At 45.2% G+C, this 22,612-nt stretch overlaps 2 protein-coding genes across 2 annotated transcripts; one reads left to right on the top strand and one right to left on the bottom strand.

Annotated features, from left to right (window-relative positions):
- Positions 1–479: 479 nt before the first annotated feature.
- On the bottom strand, positions 480–3,498 carry LOC124656351 (protein FAR1-RELATED SEQUENCE 5-like). The gene is made up of 3 exons (XM_047195112.1): positions 3,241–3,498; positions 2,170–2,315; positions 480–2,081 (listed from the first exon to the last, which is right to left on the bottom strand). The coding sequence occupies exons 2-3, from the start codon at positions 2,308–2,310 to the stop codon at positions 480–482; spliced, it is 1,743 nt and encodes a 580-aa protein (XP_047051068.1). The 5' UTR covers positions 2,311–2,315; positions 3,241–3,498.
- Positions 3,499–3,984: 486 nt separating this feature from the next.
- Positions 3,985–7,841, top strand: LOC124656349 (disease resistance protein RGA2-like). Its single transcript, XM_047195110.1, has one exon. The coding sequence runs from the start codon at positions 4,053–4,055 to the stop codon at positions 7,839–7,841; it is 3,789 nt and encodes a 1,262-aa protein (XP_047051066.1). The 5' UTR covers positions 3,985–4,052.
- Positions 7,842–22,612: the final 14,771 nt, after the last annotated feature.

Here is a 22,612-nt window from a genome sequence, read left to right as displayed (position 1 = left end):
CCTTGTCCCCAGCGACCTTGCTTTTTTTCACGCCCTTGTCCAAGTGTCCTTTAATTCTCTTGCATTTCCCAGGAGAGCGAACATCAGATGGTGGATGTATTTCAATTTGGGAAGGAATGCTACAGCCGAGGAAAGACTCAAATTCATCCTTCCTTGTTTGTTTGTCCGCTGGAACCATTTTTCTAATAGTATCCACAAGATTGGCGAGACATGTTGTAACTATGTCCATGGTTTCAACTGAGTGTGCAGCCAAGCGAATGGATTCCTCGAAGTCCTTACGTGCACTAGAAGTTTTGTTTTCCATTGCTAAATCCAGGGGGCTCTTTGCCTTCTCTTCCAAGAGGTTGCCATCTTCATCAAAGATGGCTTTTTTTTTGCACAGTTTTGTCCATCTTTTCAGAATAAACTGGCTTGGAAGTTGGTCAATCCTTGCACCTCTCAAAACAAGAATAACATGACGACAGGGAATACCATGAGACTTAAATAGCTTGCGAGGTGCAATGAGCATCCATTGTTGCTGTGTTAAGTACTACCTCTCGAACCTTGGAAGATCGGCCATCACTAATTAATGTGGTTTTCTCCTCCCCCTCATGTCTCATACTCTCAACAACACAGTATTCACGAGCTGCGAGGATCTCTTTCTGTAATGCATCAAACACCTTGTGCGTGAAGACACTACTAGCATGCTTCTCTATTTTCCATGATGTTCGCAGCTCAGGCATTGATTGCAAATTGGCATTCTCTTCAATCAACTCATTGTGGCGTTGCTCCTCTAAGGCAGTTACAAACCTGAGCCAGAACTCGACTAATGCATACTTGTAACCAATGAAATGGCTAAAAAAACTGTTCGCACTCTCTGACCTAGAGGTGGTCCTCAGAATTCCAGCCAGATATATGTCCTTATAGTACGCAGGCACCCATGACTCACGAATTGAATACCTATCAGCAAACCAGGTGTTATCTTGCAAAGAAAAATCATTGATGAGGGCAGACCACGCCTCCTCAAATTCTATTGCAGTTTCAGACCCCCAAACACATGAATTGAGGCGGGCATAGAAATCGTCATTGTTCCTCAAAGAAGGTTCCACCTTCTCAGGGACCTTTCGCATAATGTGCCACATGCATAGGCGATGCATAGTTGATGGAAGAACTTTGTCAATAGCCATCTTAATACTAGCAGCTTCATCTGTTATTATGAGGCTAGGCTTCTTTCCTCCCATTGCCTTCAAAAAGGTCTCAAACACCCAGATATACGACTCTGCCTTTTCATTGGAGATAAGTGCCGCACCAAGGAATATTGATTGCTTATGGTGGTTCACTCCAGTGAAAGGTGCAAATATCATATTATACTGATTGGTTGTATATGTTGAATCGAAAGAGATAACGTCTCCAAAATGTGAGTAGTTCTTCCTAGAAGTTGTATCAGCCCAAAATATGTGCACCAATCGCCCCTTCTCATCCAGCATGTAATCAAAGAAGAATGCTGGGTTGGCTTCCTTCCTCCTAGCTAGATTGTCAATGAACATCTGTGCATCTGAGGTATTTATAGCGCATTTCAAGTAGCGATGATAATTTTGAAAATCTCTCTTTGTGCAACCTACTTTGGCAAACCCACCATCTCCGACACGAAGTAAGCGGTAGGCCGCAGAGGTGCCAATGCTTGCTGTGTGGCATGTGAACAGTGAACTCTTTGCACTGTCACTAACTTCTCTATTCGATCTCAGGAATTGTTGCTTGCTAGGCGAGGCTAACTCATGTGTATGGTCCTCAAAAAATGCTGTCACAATGTATTTATTGCCTTTCCATTTTAGAGTTATCATTGCCTGGCAGTCACACCTAGTAACTTTTGTCTTGCGCTTAATCTTGGTTTGCTCTTTCTCTGATCGCCAGCCACGTCTATTGCAATAGAATCTCTTCCACACTTGTTCATTTCCAACGGTTCTACTCTGCCCTTTCCGTACAGAAAAACCAACACTATGGGCATACGACTTGTAGAAGTGCTCAGCCTCACCCAAATCTTTGAACTCCATGCCTATGGCTGGTTTTTTTGCCTCGTCACATTCAGGGGTCCAGGAGGTAATCTGAAATGTGATTATAATATCAAATGAGTATCAGTAACCACAACCATGCAAGAGATGAAACAACATATTGAAGTCTAGAGATACGCACACAAAATGGAATGCTCCTGCTGCTCGTTGGCGTACTAAAGCAATCTGATATGGTAGAGCTCGTGACAACAATGGATTCAGCATCAGCACAATCATTTGTTTCCATAGGACACGATGACATCTCACTCTCCACGAGATCCATACAAGCTGCTATTCTTGCATACAGAAGACAACTTCAGAATGTATTACCAGAGAAAACAACAGATTTTGTTCTGCATCAATGATTTTGAATCATTTTCAGGTAAACATAATCAATATTATAACAAAATATGGAATATGTAGGAGAAAATCCAAGTTCTAGTACAGAACACAGTACAAGTAATTTATGTACTGGTAAATGTTTAGCAAATCGTGTAAGTGCAGCGTCACATGCAGCAAAAACTGCTTATGTCCTTTCTCTGAACATGTCAGCTCTATTGAAAATAAAAGCATTTCAAGCTCACCATTTTACTAAATATAGCTCAGAATTCAGAATGCAAACAATGAAACACTGAACTGATATCTAAACTGACCACATCATCATCATGACGCAACCATTAAGAAAATGATGACAGTGTGGTAATATATGTTTCTCCATCTTACTTTTGTGCTAATGAAAAAAAAGTTGTACCTCTTGGAAGAGCTGAACACTACGTAGCTTCAGTTTTTTTCCAATTAAACGAGAGCACTTCTTTTACAGCCAGATTCTGAATATCTGATTGCCTATACAGTATTGGTAAAACAGACATATTCAAAAGCGTGAACTTAGGATCAGATCTTTAATGTCAACAATCGTTATCTATCAATAAAGATTGTGATCCTGAAACAATATATGCTCAAATATTTCCCAATGTGCATGCCATAAATAAATACATGTTCTTTCTGATGCACCCACTAGATACAAAATTTCCTAAGTAGTATTAGCCAGTCCTCACATCCACCGTGGTAGGTTCTTATTTCTTATTTAAAAAAATCTTCCTCAACCCCCTCCTAAATATCCAGATCAATCAAACTGGAAGACTGGCTGAGTTAAAGTTGGCTTTTAGAAGATGCATATGATTCTATCTGCTGATGAAGAATCCCCGGAGATTACCTGGAGAGCAAGGTCGAACCGGCGGAGAACTTGCAGATCTCCTTGGCAATGCGGCAGACCTCCTAATGGTCAAGGCGGCGCTCGCCCTCGTCCCACGATCGAGAGCCTAACAGCACATGGAGTCGAGGGGACGAAGCTACGAGGTGCGACCAAGCGAAGATCTATCTGGCACGAGATCTGGCATGCTGGACTAAGCTGGGTGGGGCACCATAGCCATGGTGCTCGCCTGCTCGATCTGAGATGGGGAATGGGGAGCTGAGAGGTGGAGAAGAAGGGGATCTCGATGTTACTGTACTGATGTCCTATGAAATAGGGACGGGAGAGGAACAGAATAGACATGAGGGGGTTTTCTGCAAATCGCAGGATGGTGGAAACAGAACAGGAGATCTGACCGTTCGTATCTAATCCGACGGGACGGACGCAAATTTTCAGATTTGCAGGATGTAGGTCATTTTCACATGATACGTTCCCCTCCCGAAAATACCCTTTTTCTTTTCTTTTACAACTCCCCAAAGTACCCTTCTGTGGCCAGGAAAATAGCAATTGTGCACTTCGGTGGAAATATACTACTCGGGCAGACGAGTAGTATGACTCAACGTGAGCGCTCCGATTTCTGCCCTTGGACGGCTCACGTTGCTTTGTCCCTACCGTAAAACAGCCCTTCGAGAAATCACAAGTAGGCTGTCAGCTGTTGGGGATAAAATAACAGATCGTGATCCATCATTTTATACTGGCTCAAAGACTTGAAAGATGTTGCTTATGATTTTGATGACCTGCTGTATCGGCTGGAAGCTGAGAAATACAAGGTGGACATGGATGGTAACAAGCATGATATGGCTAGCTGGTTCTGTGCAAAACCGAAGTCCGCGCTGTCCCGACTCGAGATGGCCCAGGAGATCAAGAAAATCAAGAAGAGGTTTGCTGAGATTGTGAAGCAGAGAACTGATGTCAATGCAATAACAAATAGTTTAGTTGCCGAGCATCCTCTTCGACATGTAAACAAGACAATCGGGGAGATGTCAATATTGGTCAATATAGATGAGACAAAGGTATTTGGTAGGGATGAGGTCAGGCATAAGATCGTATCTAAGCTAGTAAACTCTAATACCCAAGAGAAGATCTCGGTAATTTCTATCGTTGGACTAGGTGGGTCCGGCAAAACTACCCTGGCTAAATACATCTGCCAGGATAACAAGATAATGGAGCATTTTGAATCTACTTGGTGGATTCATGTGTCTAAAGAATCTGATGTGGAGAAGCTCATTGGAAAGCTTTTCGAATCTGTCGCTAATGAGAAATCGGAGCTTCATACCTTGCAGCACATGAGCAGAATAATTTCAGAAAGGTTGAGCGAAACGAAGTTTCTGCTTGTCTTCGATGACGTTTGGAATGGGGACCAACACGAGTGGGAGCAGTTTGAGCAACATTTCAACAGAGGTGCACCTGGAAGCAAAATTTTGCTCACTACTCGTGATGGAAAAGTTGCTGAAGTGGTAAAATCTGCAGAAATATTCAATTTGGCCTTCTTATCAGATGGTGACAGCTGGAAGTTGTGTCAACAGAGTTCTGGATGGGCCGAGGAAGGTTTAGACTCCGAGTTCATAGAAGTTGGAAAAGAAATTGTGAAGAAATGTGCTGGGGTGCCAATAGCAATTAAATCTCTGGGGGGTGTCCTCCGTAACAAGAGACACATAAGGGAATGGAGGGCTTTGAGAGATAGTGATTTACTGAATGACTTGGATATAAAAGACAGAGTTTTGGGGTCCTTGAGATTGAGCTATTTTCATCTGTCAGATAATCTTAAGCAGTGTTTTTTGCTTTGCTCTATATTTCCAAAAGGCTACTTTATCTACAAAGATGACTTGATTTCCCTATGGACAGCACATGGATTTGTCAATCCGAGGATTGGGGGCCAACTACCAGAAGATGTCGGAAGTGATTACTTTGATTCTCTTCTGAAAGTTTCTTTTCTTCAAGATCTAGTTGAAGACCAGCATACTGGGCAATTATTATGCAATATGCATGACCTTGTTCATGATCTCACTCGGCAAATTTTACAGAATGAAATAATCCTTACATCAACGAAGAACACTAATGATCATAGCCCAAGATGCATATATTTATCTTTAACCTCATGCACTGACAAGAGTAAGTTATTTAGCAAGGTTCGTTCTCTGTATGCTAGTGGAGATACCTTTGCAACCAATAAGCCAATCAGAAAGAGTTGCTCTGTGCGCAGTGCTATTCTAGAGGATATAAATGATACTTCTATCCCATTGCTCATACCAAAGTTTGAATATCTTGCATATCTTAGAATCTCCGGGGCCAACTGCAGAGAAATACCAGAAGCAATCACAGGTTGTTGGAACTTGCAAGCCCTTCATATCATATATTGCTTTAAACTGGCGATGTTACCCGAGTCTATTGGAAATCTCAAAAGGTTAAAAATTCTAGAGTTGTCATGGGTTGTGGCTCTTGTTAGTTTGCCTCAGTCTATTGGTGATTGCCAAAGTCTTGAAAGCTTGCACCTGATTAAATGTGGACAGCTAAGAGAAATACCGGAGTCCATAGCTAAAAATGAAATGTTACGGGTTCTTAATATTGTCAATTGTTCATATTTGTGCCAACTGCCATCAGAATCTTTGGGGATTCTACGTAACTTACGGGCTATCAACTTAACAGGATGTGTGAGTCTCGAAGACCTGCCCAGTTCATTTGCTTGTGATGAGTTACATACTCTTAAACTCACTGGATTGACTAGACTTAGAGTACTACCTCAGTGCATCACTTTACTGAGTAATCTAGAACATCTAGACCTTGGGTACTGCAATGAGCTAGTTGAGTTGCCTGAAGGTATAGGGAACTTAAAGAGGCTTGAGGTTTTGAATATAGAAGGATGTCGCAGTCTGTGGGGCATGCCAGCAGGGTTTGGGAAGCTGACTCGTCTACGAAAGCTGTTTGGCTTGTTTGTTGTAGGAGATACTGGAGAGGACGCAAGAATATCAGAGCTTGGGGATCTTGACAGGTTAAGTGGTTTATTGGAAATTGAGGGTATTAGGTGTGTGAAAGATCCCTATGATGCAGAAAAGGCTTATTTGAAGGGAAAGCATGGCATACAAAAGTTGAAGCTAAACTGGTTGTCTTGGGAGAATTGGATTGAGACTAGTACGGAAGAAGATATTGATATGGAACATGAGCTGAGAGTGCTTAATGCTCTTGAACCACCATCTGTAATAAAGGAGCTGGAAATTCTTAATTATCATGGTTTACATTTACCATGTTGGATGACCAATGGAAGGCATAACTGCACATTGGACATAAAATCCAATCAAACTGTTGATCTACCTCATTTCCCTCATCTAACTGGAATGGTACTATATCATTTCCCCAAGTTGAAGCATTTGTCAAGACTTGTAGGGCTACCTTTGTTGAAGACGCTCAAGCTAAGTGAATGTGACTCCCTTGAGAGTATCAGCGCCGGCCCCTTCCCATCACTCAGGGAGCTAAATATTTCTAAAATGTATCGTTTGTTGGAATTGTCAACAATGACAAGGATAATATTGGCTGACGATGACAGAGTAACTCAATGCCGCAATCAGGAAGTACAGTGTTGTTTCCCTCACCTTTCCACTCTACACATTGAATATTGCCCGAAATTGAATGTGAAGCCTTGGTTTCCAGCATCGCTGGAGAGTTTGACATTAGAAAGAAGCAACGGGCAGCTGCTATTCCCGGGCAGCTCCGTTCGTTCAGTTCATTCTGTTGGGGACGAATCAGAACCACATTTCTTCAGCAATACTAATGGGGTCTCCTATTCGAGCCTCCTCAAGGAACTAAGGCTACAGAGGTTGAAAGGTTCGTCGTCTGGTTCTGGCTGGGAATCAATAGGGCACCTCACTGCGCTGAAATCACTAGAGATTGAGGAATGCAGTGAGCTGATGCAATTACCTGACAGCATCGGTAACCTCTCCTCACTGCTAAGCTTGAGAATCCTTAGTTGCGAAAATCTGATGGAGTTGCCGGAGGGGATTCAGCACCTCAACTCCCTGCAAGAACTACATATATTACAATGTGGCTCCTTCCACAAGCTGCCGGAAGCAGGAATCGGGGGCCTCCGTTCTCTTCGTAGTCTTCGTGTCGAGTTTCTGCCAGCCCTCAGCTGCCTGCCCCGATCCATACGGGGCCTCTCCTCGCTGACGTATCTTCAGATACATTTCTGCACCGCCCTTCATCGACTTCCTGGAGAACTCTGGGAACTCCGCTCTCTCCAAACCCTCGAGATCTTTGGTTTGTCTGCTCTAACTTGCCTTCCCGAGTCCATGGAGTGCCTCACCTCGATCCGTACCATTGACATCGGTTCATGTGATGCTCTCACCGAGTTGCCAAAGTGCATCGGACAACTCTCTACACTTCGATCACTTCGGATCCATTATTGCCGCGCCCTCCCATCCTTGCCGTGCTCCATACAAGACCTTTCTGCTCTACAAGAATTGGACATCGCTCGCAGCCCTCATCTGGCTAGGCGTTGCAAGCAAGGATCGGGAGAGGATTGGCACCTCATTTCCCATATACCTCACGTGAACATAATAAACGATGACTAGTTTAGGCAACTGAGAATATACCTGTAAATGGAAACGGCAGGCCACGGCGCCGCCAGCCCAAGCCCATTGACTTTGCTAATTAGACACCCAGTATAAAAATAATAATCGTGGCGGCCACTCACGGATCCCCGCTACCGCCGTCACGCCGCTCATGACTCCTCCATGGCGATGAAGTCCGCGGCCGCCCCATCCCTCTCTGCTCCTGGCCTGCAGGTAGTCCGCGCGGGGCCGCCCTGGTCCCCTCTCTCGCGCGGCCCGGCGGGATTCGCGGTCCCCTCTCTCGCGAGCCCGTGGGTGCGCGGTGCCCGCCCAGCGGTGGGGTCGCCACTGAATCGGGCGGAGGAGGGGTAGCAGTCAGCGGCGGCGCGAGATAGTTTCCTCGACGACGGCGGCGGCGGAGGCGGCGGCGCGGTCGGCGCTGCGCAGATTAGGCCCCTGCAGCCGTCGGGGAGCAGGCGCTGGAGATGCCGGCCACGCGGCTCCCGCTGGCGCGCGAGCTCGACTGGTTGGAGCACTTCTCCTTCAGCTCCGAGGGCGGCGCCACGGACGGGGCCAGGGTCGTCGGCCTGTCTAGCTCCGTGTCCAGGCCCGATGCCTCTGCTGCCGGGAGCAAGAAACCAGAGCCGCACGTATACAAGGCAACATCGTATTCGTATCCTATTTTCATACGGAGATTTGGTCAGCTACGTAGCGGGCAACTGGCCGGCCGCTTACCGTGACGGGAGTAAATGGACAAGCTGAAACGTCCCGTTCAAATTTAAAGGGCACAAGCGGCATTTGGTGGAACGCCACGGACGTGCCCATTTACAGGTATAACTGAGAAGCTTGGCAAGGTCACAAATTTATTTCCACCTCTGTGAGTACCAGTCCTCTTTATTGTTCTTATTGCTTGTTATGATCTACCACTTGTTACTCGTTTGCTAATGATTCATCTTATTCAGGAAATGTTCCAAATCCATGCCAGGCATCCTTTTGTCCGTGGACTTCATACTACAGAGTGCAAGGTGTGGACAATGTGTGGTTGCTTGGGACACCATTGATTATCCTTAGTCTTTAGCTTGAGTAATGTGCACTAGGTATCTTGTGCTGACTTGTGTCTAACTATCTGGGCTTCTGCAAATCTGATTTCGATGGTTTCTATGTTTAAGATAATGCTCCATATCTGGGCATTTGGGTCTATTAGCAGGATCAGTACTTTGTATTTGAGTTGGTAATTAGGTCATGTGCCTACCCTTTCTTGTCTGAAAACCTGTAGGTAAAACGTAGCATGATTTTTTAGTGAGGGTTTTGCTTATAGAACGTTAATTGTAGCTGCTCACTTGTTTTTTAGCTTAGAGTTAGGTCATGCCATCCGGCTTCAGCTTGTTGGCTTAGAACATGTTGGTTATTCTAACTTCAAACATGTTGCCTGTCCGTTTAGGCTACCGTGGGCTATCCTAGATGATGGTCGATGTCATATTTTGTTTCCATTGGCTGTTTATAAAGTGTGTACACTGTAAAGAAACTTCCTTTTGTTATTTGAAATCGGTACAGCAGCACAAAATCTGAATGCTGTCACTTCCTAATGTCCATCTCACAACTTCTTGGCTGATTAGCTGATACTTTTGCTCCTTTATTGTGTCAGTGCTATGAAACAAGCATCAACTTGGTTGGTTTCATCTGTGTTCTTGAGCGGTCTTTTCATCTACCTGCTTCATGGTAGCTTTGTTTGATAATTCATGATGAAATGTTTCACTGTGATAAGTGTGGTTTTGCTTTGTTGCCGTGATTCATTTGTGCTGATACTGAAATACTGTTGTATTTCACCTGGTCGAAAGGTGTATATTGTTGTATTTTTGTTCACTTGGGTGAAATCACCTTGTCGAATTGGGTATCTTGACCCAATGATTTGTATGTTTACTTGCATAACAATCATTTTATATGTTGAGATGCGTGAAAGCCATGCTCTGGTATTTCTTTGTTTTCTGCAGTTGCAGATTGATACCTGCGTTTTAACCATCAGATGATGGTATGTTCTCAGTGGGGAGCAAGTTCTTACAATTACGAATCGGCGACTGCTTCCATAGACCCCCAACGTCGAACGGGTATGTTGAGCGGAACACAAGAACGACCCAGATTACTCCGCGGCGAGGGGCAGGATCGTCTTTTCAACTTCGATTCGGGTATAGAAATGCCCGCTCCAAAACCCGCAGGACCCGTTAGCCCGAGGAGGTACGCGTATCACCGCGAGAATACATACACGCCCGTACACCTCTTCCGCGTACACGCCCGTACCCCTTCGCGTACACGCCGTACCCCTTCCGCGTACACGCCCGTCAATGCCCACGGGTCCACACACGGGTCCACGCACACGCGCACGAGTCCAAAAGAGTCCACTACTTTATCCCCGGTCGGCCGCATCCCTCCCCACCATCCCCATTTCCGGCAAAAAGCAGAGAGAGAAAACCCTAACCCTAGTTCTTCGGCGAACGAAGCCTCTCTCCCTACACTCCCATTTCTTCGGCGAAGCGAGAGATCCGACAATGGACATGAACCTAGCCGCGAGCTCTGCTTGGTTTGGAGGGCGGAGAGGAGCGGCTGCGGCCGTGCGGCTGCGGGGCGGCCGCGGGAGAGGTTGCGGGAGCGGGAGCGGTTGCGGGAGCGGGAGCGGGAGGCCGGAGCGGGAGCGGCCGCGCCTTCGCTGCGGCGGCGGACATCGGCGCGGGAGCTGCCGGGTGCCGATCCGGGCGGCATCGCCGATGCGGTGGCTGCTGCTGCTCGCTCGCGCCGCCTGCCGATAGGGAGGCGGCGTACAAGGAAATCGACGCCATGTACGAGGCCGGCCGGTACGTCCAGCCCTGCGAGGTAAATCTATGTCTCCCCTCTCGGATTTGGTAACCCTCGCAAAGTAGATGTAGTAGATGCGCGTGGATGCTATGTCGATCCAGTAGCCGCAGCTATGTCCTCGAGTACATCGAGCCCTGCGAGTTAGATCTACTCCCTCCGATCCGAGAAATAAGTGGATCTTGTATTAAAAGCAACAAACATTGGCGAGTTAATATTACTAGTTGAATGCCCGTTGTGATCTCGTATCCAAAGCAACAAACATTCATTTTTCTTGCACTTCTTCTACCATTGTGATCTTGTATCCAAAGCAATAAACTTTGTATTAAAATCATTACTGTGTACCACTATAAGAAGACGATACCATTCAAACTATTGTGGATTCAGCTAAATTATTCTCAAACAACAAATAAAATACAACTACTAAATAAGCCACTTGCCTAATATAAATGAAAGTTGCAGTCATACTAAGTTGGTTTGGAGCTTCTTCATATAGAAATGAGCCTATTTGCCGTTGGGGATTGAAATGGGTCAAGAGCTGAAGGTTTGCTGTTTACCATGATTTGGATACGCAAGAATGTATGATAAACGACTTGAGAACCACTTTTTAATACAGACCTCTCATTTGAATTTTTAAACAAGAAAAACATAGTTAACGAGTGTTGAACCGTGTAGAAAAGCAATATAAGGCACATCTAAATTTTTACGGACATAAATACTAAACATATGTGCTGACAAGTGTTAAACAAGGAAAAAGTATTGGTATTTCAGACCTTGATTGTGGATCAGGTCCTTGCCCCGTTTCCTGTAGATTCGGTGAATTATGGGAAAGCTTTTTTATGTCGGATGGAAAACTCATCATTTACATCCTGATGTATGTATCAAACAAACCAGAAATAATATTTATTATATCAGCCTACTGCTTTATGTCTGCCGCTTGCATAAGAACATAAAGTCCTAAGGAAATTCAAACTTATGCTCAAATTATAAACGAACAGAAAAATAGTAATTGGACTTCCACTAAGAAAAATAAAAGATATGTTCAAATGAAAGCTACTGCTTTCTTCATGAAAAAAGTACTATAGGAAACAAAATCAGCAACATATGTGACAAGGTAACCAAAAATGGACTGCCTTTTGACAACCTCGCAAACCTAGAAATTTTAGGTGGTTGAAGAATGCCTACCTACGATTGATTTGTTTTTGGATGTCGTAGAAACTCTTAGTAAGCTATTATTTTTGAAATTATTCATGCTTAGTAGTGACTCTTCAGGTTTGCCGAATGTGTGGAAAGTCCTTTCTTGGCGGTATGTAAATCTTGTACCAAGATAGAAAGCATAAATACATTATCTTTAACAGTTTGTAAATCGTGTATCCAAACTCCCATGGTTAAAGTTTGCTCTCTATGTTCCTCGGTATGAATTGTAAGAATTACTCATTAAATTTAGCGAGTTAATATTAAGAAGATATGAACTTTGTGAATACCATACCATGTTCTGCATCCTTTAGCCGCTTCCTCACATGTGCCCCTTTATTTGCGGTACAACACGGATGACGACGTCGACGAGGACAACTTTGAGTCCTACGTGCAGAGGCAGGTCAAGGGATTCGAGTCTCGGATTCGAAGACAGGTGCGGAGGGAAAGCATGCTTGCCCCTTCGTCCACTGCAAGGTGAAGGACGGCGCGCCGGCTTCCCTTGAGATGCATGCTATGGACACTCGCAACGAGCGCCCCCGAGTGGCGGGGCAAGGCTGACCACGAGGCACTTGCAAGGTTTCTGCTGGGTCCTCGCCTTCCCCGTTACGGCGGGATCCTCAAGAGGCGTCGCAACATCTGAACCTACCATGCACGCCTCAGCCCGATGCTCGCCCCCGTATATATGTTATGTCCTTGGAGCTTATTTCTGCATCCGGTTGTAATGGATAACTAAGAACTTTTAGGTTTAATGTGTGTACGTAGAACCTTAAGTTCTACTTATGGAATTTCTTAGTACTAATTAAGAACTTATATCTCCGAGTGTTATGCATGAATGCACCGCTTGTTTAGATAAATGCTAGTTATGATCGTTATGCATGAATGCTCGCTTGTTTAGATAAAGGCGCCTTAGATAAATGCTAGTTATGACAGCTTATGCATGAATGCCTTGTTTAGATAAATGCTAGTTATAACTTTTAAGCATGAATGCCTTGTTTAGATAAATGCTAGTTATAACTCGTTACTCTTTTATCTAGATAAATGCTAGTTATAATCGTTATGCATGAATGCCTTGTTTGTTATTCTCATGCATAGATTGTTTTTCACATAGATCTGCTCAGTCTCCGTAGCCAAACTTGTTCGATCCCTCGATAACAAAGTCATTGCCACGTAGAGATGTTATCTAAAATCAACAAGTTTGATTACCATAGAAGGTACATGTAAGAAAGGAGTAAAAAATAGTCACATATGAGTTTGAGGTAAAAAATAGTCACATATTTGTGTACTTGTGATTATTTCGACGTTGACTAAATAGACCATGCACTCCTAGGTTTCTCACATGAAATAACCATGCACTCAGTTGGACTCACCCTGGCAACCCCATCCACATCCACATCCACATCCATCCACTTGATTTGGCATCGAAGGTTTCGTGTGAACACACGAAACTTTTAAAATACTTTTTTTGGTATTTTCATTTCAATTTCCACAAACTAATACATAATTGGGACATGGTTTTCCACAAACTAATACATATTTTGAACCATGGTGGACACAAATATAAAATTTTGCAACAAAACTAAACCTAACTAGACCGTGCATCCAAGGTTTCCTGTGTTCACTGCTAACAATCCCCGATCACCCAAGCCGGAAAATCCAGCGGGAGGATGAGGCGAACACCCGAAACTTCCGTGCACGTATTCGCGAGCGAAGAAACAACACTCTTCATCGGTCGTCCTCCTCGTCGGTCGCTGTCGCCGTGGTTGTCGTGGTTGTCCCGGCGGCGCGCGTCTCGTCGAAAACCTTGACGCTCAAGTCCACTGTCGCCATAGTAGGTGAACAGGAGGATGAAGCCGGCTTCGAGTCTGTGGTGGCGCGCGAACTTCTCCCAGCCGATGTGGAGGTACATCTTGCCGCGCCCGTCGTATATCACGTCGACGATCCACCGGTAGAAGCCGGACGAAGCCTCCCGCAGATGCAGCGTGCCCGATCAATCGTCGCCGGCGACATAGACGGCGAAGGGGTCAGGAAGTCTCTAGATGCCGCGTGGGTCGCCCTTGAGTACGAGGACGAACTCGAACAGCACGGGCCCCTCCACGTCCATCTCCGGCGATGAAGCCGACGGTGTGGCAGGCGACGGCGAGCGTGCAGCTCGCCGCGGCCACGGCCACGACCACGTCGGCCTCCGCCTCTCCCGGCCATGGCGTCAACTCTTGTTGAGACGGTGGCGGCAAGGGTTGGGGAGAGAGCCTCTAGGGTTTGTGTGTGAAAGGGACGATGAGAGGCGGCCCTTTTATAGTCCTTAGGGAGGCGATGGAGCGGTGGGTAGGGAACACTCATGGCCCATCCGGTTGGGTTCTCTAGTTTCTTCCGTCTTTTTTCCAATTCGAATTTAACTGAAATTTAGTAGTTTATTTTTACAGAAATTCAAAAAATGAAAAAACCTTCACGAGTTCGTCTTAGAATGGATACGAGAGTGTGTGCAAAAATTTCTGGAGCGTTTCTCGAAGGTCGAAAAATCCACATTCTTAGAAACGGAACCGTTTGGGTTACATCAAACCACTTTTTGTAAGCTAGTCGATTTTTCGACCTTCGAAAAAAAATTCCAGTTTTTTACCCAATATGTCACACGTTTTTGTGAACATAATCCGTTGGTTAAAACTTTTTTGAATTTTTTGAATTTAACCAGGTTTGCTGCAGATTTATTGAAATCAAAACTAAAAAACTTATCAGTTAGGCCGAAAGACATGTAACGCGGTTTGTACTAAGCCCATTAACGTGGAGCATGGACGTGGGGAAGGAATACTCATGGCCCATCCAGCAGGGTTCTCCAGTTTTCTTCTGTTTTTTTCAACTCGAATTTAACTGAAATTTAATAGTTTATTTTCACGGAAAATCAAAAACTGAAAAAACCTTCACACTTCGTCCTAGAATGGATACGAGAGTGTGTGCAAAAATTTATGGAGCGTTTCTCGAAGGTCGAAAATCGACATTCTTAGAAACGGAACCGTTTGGGTTACATCAAACCACTTTTTCTAAGATAGTCGATTTTTCGACCTTCGAAAAAAAATCCAGTTTTTTACCCAATATGTCACACGTTTTTGTGAACATAATCCGTTGGTTAAAACGTTTTTTGAATTTTTTGAATTTTACCGGATATGTCTCGCGATTTATTCAAATCAAAACTAAAAAACTTATCAGCTAGGCCGAAAGACATGTAACGCGGTTTCTACTAAGCCCATTAACGTGGAGCATGGACGCGGGGAAGGAACACTCATGGCCCATCCATCAGGGTTCTCTAGTTTTCTTTTGTTTTTTTTTCAACTCGAATTTAACTGAAATTTAATTGTTTATTTTCACAGAAATTCAAAAATTGAAAAAACCTTCACACTTCGTATTAGAATGGATACGAGAGTGTGTGCAAAAATTTCTGGAGCGTTTCTCGAAGGTCGAAAAATCCACATTCTTAGAAACGGAATCGTTTGGGTTACATCAAACCACTTTTTCTAAGCTAGTCGATTTTTCGACCTTCGAAAAAAAATCCAGTTTTTTTATCCAATATGTCACACGTTTTTGTGAACATAATCCGTTGGTTAAAACTTTTTTGAATTTTTTCAATTTAACCGGATGTGCTGCAGATTTAAAGAAAAATTAAAAAACTAGGTCGTCGGACATGTAACGGGCCAATGCACGCGGGAGGGAACTCATGGGCCATGGCTTTATCTCATCAACTTTTTTCGCCTGAATTTAACAGAAATTTATAGGTTTACTATCACAAAAATTGAAATAAATAAAAAACTTCACAAATTTTGGAAACCAATAACTTTTACCTAATTTTTTTTTCTCTTTTTCATTTAAACACAGATACGAACATTACACAAACCATTACATAGTTTAAAACAAGATTAGAACATTGAAAAATGAGGAAACCTAACTAGTGTCGTCCTCGGTGTTTCCCGTGTTCGCTGCCAAGAAAGAACACTCCTGTGCACCCGGACTGGAAACGTACACTAGTGGTTCTATTGGCGGTGGCCATTTTCAGCTGCAAAGAAAGAACACTCGAAAATATCTAACGTCGGTGCTCGAGCTTGACTCGCTGATGTGGTAGTATCTCCGGCAGGATGTGCCGTCGAACACTTTGACGACCATGTCGCCATCCCCGTCGTAGCGAGAAGATAAGCTGGCAGCCGGGTTCGAGATCGAGGTAGCGGGCGAACTTGTCCCACCCGGTGTGCGGGTACATCTTGCCCCGGCCGTCGAACAATACCTCGACACGCCATCGACGAAAGTTGCAGCTCGCCTCCCGTAGCTGCAACTCGCCGGCTCGACGCCATCGACGAACTCGGCGAACTTGTCCGGAAGCCGCTTGATGCTTGAGAGGGTCCCTGGTCGATGCGTAGGATGAATTCGGAAGCACGTCGCTCCTCCGAAGACAATGACGGCGCCGGCGACGACGAGCGGCTGGGTGATGCTGCTCCGGCCACGGCGACCGCGCCCTCGGCCTCGGCGGCCTCGACCGCCTACCGCCCACCAAAACCAGCCATGGATTCCTTCGCGGGCTTGTGGGTGGGCTGCGCTACGGTGCAGGTTCTGCGGCGGCTAGGGTTTGTGCGGCGATAGATGAGGCAGCCGAACGAGCGCCGCTATATAATGCCCCAGGCAACCGTGGTCGGCGGCGGCCGCTGTGCACGCGTGGCGTCGCCAATAAATTCATTGGCAGAGGTGGGCGGCGGCTGATGGGCACGCGTGGCGTCGCCAATAGCTTCATTGGCGAGGTGGGCGGCGGCCGATGGGCACGCGTGGCGTCGCCAATAACTTCATTGGCGAGAGGTGGGCGGCGGCCGCTCGGGAGCCGAGGAATGGCCATTCTCACGTGGCGGTCGAAGCGACTCCGGGCGGGCCCTACAATACCTAGCTCTACGCCGTTGGATGGAGGCCGTGCACGGCTGCGATCTGGCGAGCGACGGCGATCCGCGAGAGGCTCACTCCGCAGTATGATTAGTCTAGGGAGGAGACGTGGTTCGGACCGTTGCACGGTTTTGTCCGTCGCAGACTTCGCCATGCATGCGCCGCACCAGCTCGAGCGCTCAGCGAGGCAGACGACGATTCAGAGCCATTTATGGTCGACGATTCAGAGCAATAAAGGAAGACTGAATCAGGCGCACCGCATTGACACGGATACACACACGCGCGACATTTCATTGTAAGGCGCGCCTCATTGTAATTGATCGATTTGGCGCCCTATTTATACCCCCTCTTTCCCTCTCCACTCGGCGCGACACACAATCCATATATTCTCCACTTGAAGCTAATCCCCACCCAAGACCTTGCAACGCACCGGTGGGATGCGGTTCAACGCACCGGTCTTCCGTCGGCCTCCTACCGTGCCCGAGCGACGCTACCCGGCGGGCGTCATCGTGGAGAACACACTCCGCGTGTGGGCCATCTCCGGGTGGAGGGGACCGGTCGAGCTCGCCGCGCGTTCCTCACCGCCGGCTTTGCCCACCTCCCTTCGGACGCGCCGGTGATGTTTCGCCTCGACGAGGCCGTGACCACACGCGCGCCTTCCTCTTGTTCCTCACGGTCACCTTCACCAACCGCTACGACGCGTACGAGCTCCTCGGCAAAGTCTTTTGGTGCGGCTGCGAGTTCATAGCATTCACTACGTTCAACATCTACACCAACTTTGAGTGCCACTTTCCCACGCGCAACATGATGCACACCCTTCCCTACAACTTCGACGAAGAGGAGGAGGAGGAGGAGGAGGAGGAGTGAAGTTCACGATGGCGGTGAAGCTGCCAGGGCTACTTGAGGATGGTCATGTTTAGTTTCATTAGTTTTAACATGTGTTTGTTATGTTTCCCGCTTTTTCTATGTCATGTCGTGTGCTACTCGTTTGAATTATGTACGTGCGAAAGGTTGAATTACTTATCCTGTACTTTTTATCGTGCAAAAAAGTACTTATCTCATTGTGGAACAAATAACATCAACCCCAAATAAGTTCAACACCCAAAGTAAAAAGTTCTACGGGTCTATGAGACCTTCCGGACACAAATCCACCCTAGCATTACAACTAGTGCAAATAATATCTGATAATGTTTTTTACGCACGTGCTTTCGCCGCGATGTCAAGGACATCCTTCTTCGCCTTCTCGTGCATGTTTGATTCTGCCATTATAATTTTGGCGGCAGTCATATTCCTGTTCTTGTTTATCGTTTCCTGCAACAATTATTAAGTAGTTTAGATTACCGGAGAGATAAACATGTGTGTAACAAAGATACTATAGATAAGAGGTAACCTCGCGAAAATTCGGCCGTTAGTTTATCTCCATCCCAGTGCTCCATACATGCTAACAGGAACAGTCCACATGAGTTCCTGCATATAGATCAGAGGTAAACTATCTGCATATAGGCATCAATAGTAATGGCGTAAGATTAACGGTGGACTCACGTATCACTTTGCATAGGTATTGGGTATCTTCTAATTTCCCATTTCGAAACGTCTGGATACTTCTTTCTTGATATCTCATTGTTCGCAAACTCGACGTCCTTCAAGATTTCTTCTCTCTGTGGAGCATAAAATTTAAGTACGGTGCTGCCGAGTACCAAAAGGTGGTCTTACATTCCGTGATCGAAAGTCATACCAGCTTTTCCACAAAATCCTTGCTCTGCTCAAGGCGCCATAACGAGTCTAGCACCTGAAATTCCTTCTTGTCACCTTGTGCATGACGACGGTGACCCAGTGGCATTTGGAAATGTTAACCGAGAAATAAGCCTACAAAAAATACATAGTTAATAATTAATGCATTAATAGTTAATTTTGAAACCTCTCACTTAATAATGTACAAGCAATCATTACCTTGTTAGTGCCAAAATATTCCAGCTCGCATCTTTCGTAGCAACTTGACATTTCTGCAATATCCGTCGTGTCAAGGTTTTTCTTTTTCCATCGCTGCCTTCTCGGTCGATTTTCGACTATAGAATTTGCCCTCCGGGCAGGGGCATATTGTCCTATCCTTCAATTTTAATCTCAGCTCAGCCAAGTAACACTCAATGACCTGCATATAATTCAAACGAGTGATCACTCCGAGCACATATATATTCAAGCCTAGGAGAAATAGAAGGATGACATCGGTTGTTGGACTTACGATTGCGCACAGCCATCCACGGTCAAGGATAGGTTTAAGAAAATCAGCCCTCGCCACAGTCCCGTCTTCATTCTCGTACATACGATCTTACTTCGCCATTTTTTTTTTTGTAGATTTGCATATTATCCGAATATACTCGGCAGCCGCGTCAATTATCTCCGGTGTCGATCGGATTTGATCCGTCCGTGGCATATTCGTTGTTGAACAAAGCATCGGGACCTATCGACAACAACCATATATAGTTAATTATGTGAACAAGATTCCTTGATATAGTGCAAAATATTTCAGAAAATATACCTTTTCTGATTGCGCGTGGAAACCGTTTAGGACAGTTCTCGGTCATCACAATGCTTGGGGAACTTAATTTGCGAGGAGCTCGCGTTTGCGCTTCCCGAACATCTTCATTTTCTCCTCCTTTTTGCCACATACATCATCTTTTTTCTCCTCCTTCTTCCCACTTTCTATCGCTTTCCAGGCAGATCGTGTTCAAGCTATCAAATTCTTCTAATGCATACGGAAGAGTTAAATCAATAGTTGCCGAGCAGGACGATTCAGGTGTAGCCTTGTCGTCGATGATTATGGGTACTTCGTGGGTGTCTCCTCGCTAGGCGCTGGTGTCGTGTACCCAGCATTAGCAGTCTTCTTCTTGTCGGTGGGTGTCACGAAGTTCGAATCATCCATCGGCTCACTCTTCTTACTTGCATCTTCCAATTCATCGTCATGTTGATCCTTAACTGAATTCAAAAATGATGCGATGCGTCAGTCCGACTTGATGTCGTCAAAGTCCATGAAATCTTTAGGCGGAAGGACGCCATGGCTAGGTGTGGAGGACGCTCCTTCTTTTTGTCTTCCACCTCCTGATCTTCGTCATCGGACATGTCGGCCCTTGCTCTGCCCTGTACGCAACTCCTTTCGCGTTAAGCATTTTTAGGACTTTCTGCAGAACAAAATTCAGAAGGTAATTAATGTCATGCTGTGTAGAGATGCATTTCAGCAGATAGAAGCATACAAAAAATAGTCCATGTCACCTGAGCAGATACGTCTGCAACTTTGTCCATATGTTTGCTTAGTGATGTGTCTATGTGATTGGTCGGTTTAATCGGAATCTGCTCAACCATGACCTCCATTCTTGAATCATCCACTTGAACTCGAAGCTTTAGCTCTTTTACTTTGCTTCCTCTTTGATCTTGGAGGAACGTCGGGTGTGTGGATCACCTCCTTCTACGTGGTTAGCGGATATGTCGTCGTCAATCTAGAAGGAATGCACATGAAGTGATGATGTAAGTCCACATGAAGTGATGATGTAAGTCCACATGAAATGATGAAGATAATAGTACATGAGTAAGAGAAAACTTACCAAGCTCTGTTCCTCGTCCATGTTGGTATTCAATGTTGTCTCTCTTACTCGCCTCTTCTTCTGTCCGGTTCCTCATCAACGGCTTTGATGACGTCAATTGTGAACCAGTTGGGTGCACTTTTTCATAGTAAATATACCGCATATGTTGGCACAACGAGTTAAACACCTTTATACATTGTTGGATTTTTTTTAAGAGAATGGACGTGGTGAGGACAAATATACCTGAAGCAGGGCTAGGTTGCCACGGGGCCATTGCACCATCTCATGTTCACTTTGCAGTTTCTTTATATTGTTAATTAAATAAGAACGTGTGAAACCATTGAAGTTCATTTCTTCAAACGTGACACGTACTTAACAATTGTCCAATACTCCAACGGAACCTGTTTTCTTCGGACTGTGGTGCAAGAAGCTGTACCAAGGGCCACAAGAACAGCTCTTCGAAGGAAGTCATCGTCGGCTAATCCGCTCTTGATTGCGTCCGAGATCAATCCATCAATACTCGGACTGCCGGTGGACTTGTTCGAAAACGAGATGGTATATCATTTTACTGCATATTCCCCATCCTCATAAAGGATGGTGTCAATATCCAGCCCATCTCGCTCGCTTTGTCCTTGAGACCAAAAATTTCCTCCACATCGACTCCTTTTATAGTAATCGAGGGTTGATCTTTTTGCAAGTTGAATGTTTCGACTCTGCGTCAAATGCCTTAAACATGAGGCTAAGTATAGACGATCGTGGACTTATACTCTTCATGTGAATCAAGCTTTGTAAATCAGCTTCGACGAGTTTACATCGCTGAGCTTGTGTCATTCTTGTTACAAAGCCCACCCAACGATCCACATCGCACACACCAATTTTCAACTTACTGTTCATAAAAACGAGTAGATAAATGTCAAAATTTGTGTGCAAGTATAATGCCATGCAACATAATTTCTAAAGTCATATTTATGTTACGTATGAAAGGGTCGGATATTTTTTCTTAGATCATAATTCTATCCGCTATCTTTATCAAAGCGATGATTTGCGTTGAACAAAAATTTCCACTAACAAGTGTTAAGATCTAAAATTCAAAGAACAATTATATTGACATCGATTACTGCCTATGATCTCACCATAATCACAAAAGCTATAAGGATATCATACGTACAGAAACATCCCAAACAAAGAACACGTACTGCATACAAGCAATAAGGCAAGGCAATACCTCGATGTTTGCATGTCTTGTGAGCAGCTAGAGGAGGCTTTCTCGCCGATAAGGGGATGGGGAGGGAGGCGGCGGTAGTCAGATCTCACGGATGGCGGCGGCGTTGGGCGAGAGTGCTGGCGCCTAAAAAATGTGGAAGACGAGCTTACCCCGCCAATCTTCGTGATTATCGTGCGTCAAGTTATGGTAGTTTCCTTCATCGCACGAAGGACGTGGGGTAATTGCGCGCGGTGCGTTGACCATTGACCGCATGGGCCATTAGATTAGCCGTGCGGCCCAGGCCCGAAGTAAAGGACGCTTTATTAAGAACGAGAGCAAGGTAGAAACCCTACAATTCCCCTTCAACGCCTCTACCTACGACTTCATCTACTCTAGATCGAACGTCGTGCCGCCGCAAAGTCATGTCTTCCTCGAGCTCGGCCACTATAATCCGGCACCCAAGTTATGGTCCTCTCCCTATGATCAAGTGCACGAGCTGCCGGTGGCGCGTCGTGGAGAGGAAAACAGCCTCCACAACGTCCAACGCCGGCGATTTCGTCGTGTGCAATAATCACAATGTAAGATGTTTTTAATGTTATTCAATATCCGTCTATTATCATCAGGACTTATGCCAAAATTGTAAGTATGATTAATGTTCGTTATTTCTAGCCGGTTAGAGGAGGATGCAACTTCTGGTATTGGATTGAAAAGTACGCAGATCTGCTCGTGAAGAAGGGTATTGTTCCACCAAACTCACCTATGCTCGATTCCCCTAGAAGGAGAAGTGGTTGAAGAAAACGGAGGAGATGGAGAACTACGGAAGCAAGATGCACTAAACAAGGACACTAGAAGCACCTGAAGAAAATAATTGTAATGAAGGCTGAACGAAATTGTGTCAATGCTTCGAGATTATAGCGATTCTTGCGAGGTATTGTAATTGTACTCTTGGGTTATAAGAACTAAATTTGTAATCACAGTGTACTCTCAACAAGATATATTGCTACAAATTTGTCTTGCATTGTTTGTTTTTACTTAGTTTGTGGATCACATGATTAACCATGCATTTT

The sequence above is a fragment of the Lolium rigidum genome, chromosome 5 (assembly GCF_022539505.1).
Source record: "Lolium rigidum isolate FL_2022 chromosome 5, APGP_CSIRO_Lrig_0.1, whole genome shotgun sequence".
Classification (NCBI taxonomy): Eukaryota; Viridiplantae; Streptophyta; class Magnoliopsida; order Poales; family Poaceae; genus Lolium; species Lolium rigidum.
The sequence above is the reverse complement of the archived record's forward strand: the minus strand, read 5'-3'. Positions and strand labels throughout refer to the sequence as shown.

Coding starts and splice junctions, on each gene's coding strand:
- LOC124656349 (XM_047195110.1), top strand. CDS start 4,053: ATGGATGGTAACAAGCATGATATGGCTAGCTGGTTCTGTGCAAAACCG.
- LOC124656351 (XM_047195112.1), bottom strand. CDS start 2,310: ATGGATCTCGTGGAGAGTGAGATGTCATCGTGTCCTATGGAAACAAAT. Junction 2,082..2,169: donor GCAGGAGCATTCCATTTTGT/GTGCGTATCTCT, acceptor ATCACATTTCAG/ATTACCTCCTGGACCCCTGA.